Source organism: Nicotiana tabacum, chromosome 6 (genome assembly GCF_000715075.1).
Source record: "Nicotiana tabacum cultivar K326 chromosome 6, ASM71507v2, whole genome shotgun sequence".
NCBI classification, from domain to species: domain Eukaryota; kingdom Viridiplantae; phylum Streptophyta; class Magnoliopsida; order Solanales; family Solanaceae; genus Nicotiana; species Nicotiana tabacum.
In genome coordinates, this window is record NC_134085.1 from 104,576,987 (window position 1) to 104,581,431 (window position 4,445).

The 4,445-nt window shown below is 41.7% G+C and overlaps 1 protein-coding gene across 1 annotated transcript; it reads right to left on the minus strand.

The window, feature by feature from the left end:
* Window positions 1-753: 753 nt before the first annotated feature.
* Window positions 754-2,920, minus strand: LOC107815962 (uncharacterized). Its single transcript, XM_075255687.1, has 6 exons — window positions 2,445-2,920; window positions 2,156-2,347; window positions 1,762-1,936; window positions 1,298-1,696; window positions 1,107-1,244; window positions 754-993 (listed from the first exon to the last, which is right to left on the minus strand). Exons 1-6 carry the CDS (start codon window positions 2,918-2,920, stop codon window positions 754-756), a joined length of 1,620 nt encoding a protein of 539 aa, XP_075111788.1.
* Window positions 2,921-4,445: the final 1,525 nt, after the last annotated feature.

Consider the following 4,445-nt stretch of genomic DNA (forward strand, 5'->3'; position numbering starts at 1 on the left):
CCCATGAAGTCAATGCCCCAAACGTCAAAAATTTTACATACCAGAATGGAGTTGAGAGGTATTTCATCCCTCTTATTAATATTACCTGCCCTTTGACACTTGTCACATGCAACTACATACGCCTGTGCATCTTTGTACAAAGTGGGCCAATAGAAACTGGCTTTCATGACCTTTGATGCAGTGCGATTTCCACCATAGTGTCCTCCAGCTACTCCATAATGGCAATGAGACAGAATGCTTGCCATCTCTCCTTCACACACACATCTTCAAATCACACCATCTGCATACAGTTTAAATAAAAAAGGGTCTTTCTAAAGATAACTTTTTACCTCACCTTGAAGCTTCCTTCTTTTATCATGAGAGAGGTCACAGGGCAACCATCTACTCCAACCAAAAAGTTAGTTGTATCATCATACCAAAGCAGTCTTTCAGAGACTGCAGCAATAGAAAAAATCTGCTCATCAAGGAATTGTTCCCTTATTTCAACTATTTCTACTAGAGGTCTCTCAAGTCGAGACAGATGATCGGAGACTTGATTTTCTATGCCCTTCCTATCTTTGATCTCCAATTCAAACTCTTGGAGCAACAACACGCACCGCATTAGACGCGGCTTGGACTCTTTCTTACTCAACAAGTATTTCAAAGCTAAGTGATCAGTGTGTACAATCACTTTATTCCCCACCAAATATGTGCTAAACTTGTCAAAAGTAAAGACCACAGTGAGAACTCTTTCTCAGTAGTGGCATAGTTGACTTAAGCATCATTCAGTGTCCTACTTGCATAGTAGATGGGCCTAAACATCTTATCTTTTCTTTTCCCCAAAACTGCCCCCACAGCTACATAACTAGCATCACATATCATTTCAAATCGCTGGCTCCAATCAGGGGTCACCATAATGGGAGAACTAAGTTTTTCTTTTATCAATTCGAATGCTTTTAAGCACTCTACAGTGAACACAAACTTAACATCCTTCGCTAGCAATGCAGTCAATGACTTGGTAATGCTGGAAAAGTTTTAATAAATCTTCTATAGAACCCAGCATATCCCAAGAAACTCCTTATGCTCTTCACAGAAGTCGGTGGAAGGAGCCTAGCAATTACACCAACCTTGTCTCTATCAACTTCAATGCCATGTGTAGTCACTTTGTAGCCCAGGACAACTCCTTCTTTCACCATGAAGTGGCACTTCTCCCAGTTAAGAACCAGGCGAGTGGCTTCGTAACGTTCAAGCATAAGCTCCAAATTCTTCAAGCAATCATCAAAGTCATCACCAAGAGGGTGAAATCATCCATGAATACCTCTAGACACTTCCTGTTTAGATCGGAGAATATAGATATCATGCACCTCTGAAAAGTGGTCAGTGCATTACAGAACCCAAATGGCATCCTCTTATAAGCAAAAATACCCGATAGGCAAGTGAATGTAATCTTCTCAACATCTTCTAGGGAAATGGGTATCTGATTACAGACTGAGTACCCATCCAAGAAATGGTAACATCCATGTCCAGCCACTTTCTCGAGCATCTGATCAATGAAGGGAAGTGGGAAGTGGTCTTTCCTTGCTGCATCATTCAGCATTCTATAATCAATGCACATTCTACACCCAGTGACTGTTCTCGTGGGGATCAATTCATTGTCTTCAATCTTTACCACTATCATATTTACATTCTTAGGTAAAATTTGTACTGGACTAATCCGCTACTACCAGAGATAGGGAAAATCACTCCCACATCTAGCAATTTGATGATCTCCTAGTGCACTACCTCCTCCAGATTTTTATTCAGCTTGCGTTGGGGCTGCACCACTGGCTTACTATTTTCTTCCAGTAGGATTTTGAGCATGCAAATGGCTGGACTGATTCCTTGAATATTAACCGTGGTCCAGCCAATGGCCTTTTGTACTTTCTCAGTAGCTCCACCAGCTTTTGCTCCTGTGTACCTGTCAAGTAAGCAGAAATAAAAACAGAAAATTATTACTATCAAGAAAAGCATATTTCAAGTGATTAGGGAGGACATTCAATTTCATATTAGGCTTAGAAGCTGCCTTCTTCAGTTCCTCCTCATCATCCACTTGATCCTAAGTCTCAAGAGCTTCATCCTCTTTCTTTATTTCGGGGTCTTCATCCTCTATGGTGCTAGACTGAGTAATGTAATACACCTCTCTAAAGTATCCCCCACAAGCTTGTCAAACTTGTATTTTTCAGCAGATTCTCCTACAACATCTAGCTTGAAACATGAGTAGGCCGATGCCTCATCACTGCGATATTTCATCATCCTCTTTATCCGGAACGCTATTTGCTCATTGCCCACTCTAAGATCAAGTTTCCCCTCATAGATATCAAGGATAGCTCTGCATGTACATAAAAATGGCCTCCCTAGAATTAGAGGTACATCCTTATTCACTCACTTCCATATCCACCACAATAAAGTCTACGGGGAGCACAAACTTATCCACCCGTACTAGAATATCCTCAATGATTCCCTCAGGGAAAATGGTGGTCTGGTTAGCCATTTGTAGGTACACTGGTATTGATTTGATCACTTCGAGCTCACCTTCCAGTTTCCTAAACACAGACAAAGGCATTAGATTTATTGAAGCACTAGAATCAAAGAGAGCCTTGTCGAATTTCTCACTCCCCAACGAGCATGGTATGGTGAAGCTTTCTAGGTCCCCACACTTTTGGAGAATTTTATTTTGCAATATGGCACTGCAGTGCGCATTCAGCTTGGCCACTGTTGTCTCCTCTAATTTCCTCTTGCTAGACAGGATTTCCCTCAAGAACTTTGCATAAGCCGACATCTGAGTGAGTACCTCTGTAAACGGAATGTTCACATAAAGTTTCTTGAGCATCTCCATGAACCGCCCAAAATATTTGTCAAGTTTTTCCCGCTTCATCTTTTGAGGGAATGGTAGAGCTGGCATGTGTCTAATTTCTTCAATCTCATTTTGTACCCCACTACTCTGACCTTTCTGCTCTTCACTCTTTTTCTCTTCTAGTGTCTCAGTCTACTTGTTCACCACCTCGGATCTAGCTTTCACAACTAGGTCAGCCAATGTTTTGCCACTTCTCAGAGATACAGCTTTGATTGTTTCTTTTGGGTTCTTTTTCAGTGTCGGAGGGTAAGAGTCTCAAGAGCCCTCTCAGATAAAAAATTTGTAGTTTACCCCATTTGTCTTTCTAAATTCCGGATGGTTGTGCCCTGAGGCTCAAAATTTTCATCTGTTTTGTTAATAAACGCCTTCATGAGATCTTCCATACTATACTGATTTGACTGTGGTGGCTGGTACTGCTGCCTCTGCTGGTTCTGAAAACTTGGTGGTCCTTGACCCTAGGGTCTAGGATTAATTATTTTGCTGCCATAATTTTAGAATCCCCACTAGGTGAACTCCACGAAAAATCTGGATGTATTTGTCCCATAGTATTATAGTGGTCCCACTCTGGTAGTTTCCTCTATTATAGTTCCCCACAACGTTAACATCCTCAGCTGAAGCTTGACACTCATGTGCAGGGTGTCACATTCCACAAAAGTCACATGCTGCTTGCGGCTCACTCTGTACTTTGGCCAATGTCAACTTTCTTATCTCCTTGGTCATGGTGTCTTGTTAGGCTTGCACTGATGTATTAGAGTCCACATGGTGAACCTAAGCTGATTTTTGTTTGTCACTACTTTCACCTTGGCCATTGGTTAGCACCCTCAAATAATTCATCAAGGATTGAGACAACCTCCTCTGGAGTTTTTTTATTTGTGGACCTCCACATGCAGTACTCAGAGTTCATCGTGAGGAAGGTGTCAGTCAATCCCAAAAATCCTGGAGTTGCATCCGCAAATCAATTTCATTGTGCTGATACTTTCTGACTGTCTCCTTGAATCTTTCCCAAGCTTCGAAAACTATTTTTGTCTCTTCTGGCAGAAATTGTGGATTTCCCTTCTGAATTTCCCTATTTTTGCAGCTGAGAAGTACTTGTCAAGAAACATTTTGGTCATATCTTCCCTTGTCCTTATCGACCCTATGGGTAAGCTATGAAGCCAGTGCTTGGCGTCATCCTTCAATGAAAAGGGGAATGCCCTTAGGTAGACTGCATCTTTTGATACTCCATTGTACTAGAAGGTGTTCATGATTTCTTCAAAGTATATCAAGTGAGTGTTAGGATCTTCATTCACCTTCCCTCTGAAGATACAATTGTTTTGGATGGTTTGAAGCAAACCTTGCTTCAATCGAAGTTGTTTGCTTCTATGGGTGGAAGTCTGACACTTGACAGTCCTTGATTATAGAAATGGTCTAACATAGTCACCCAGTGATCTCCCAGGTCTGGGTGTTGCATTCTCGAACTGGTCTTCAACCAAGGGCAGGTTTAGATTGTATCTTCGACCCCCACCATCTTTGATAGTGTCCTCAGTAGCTCTAAGGGTTGCCTCAACTGCTATTCATGCAGCTTCTTGTTGTG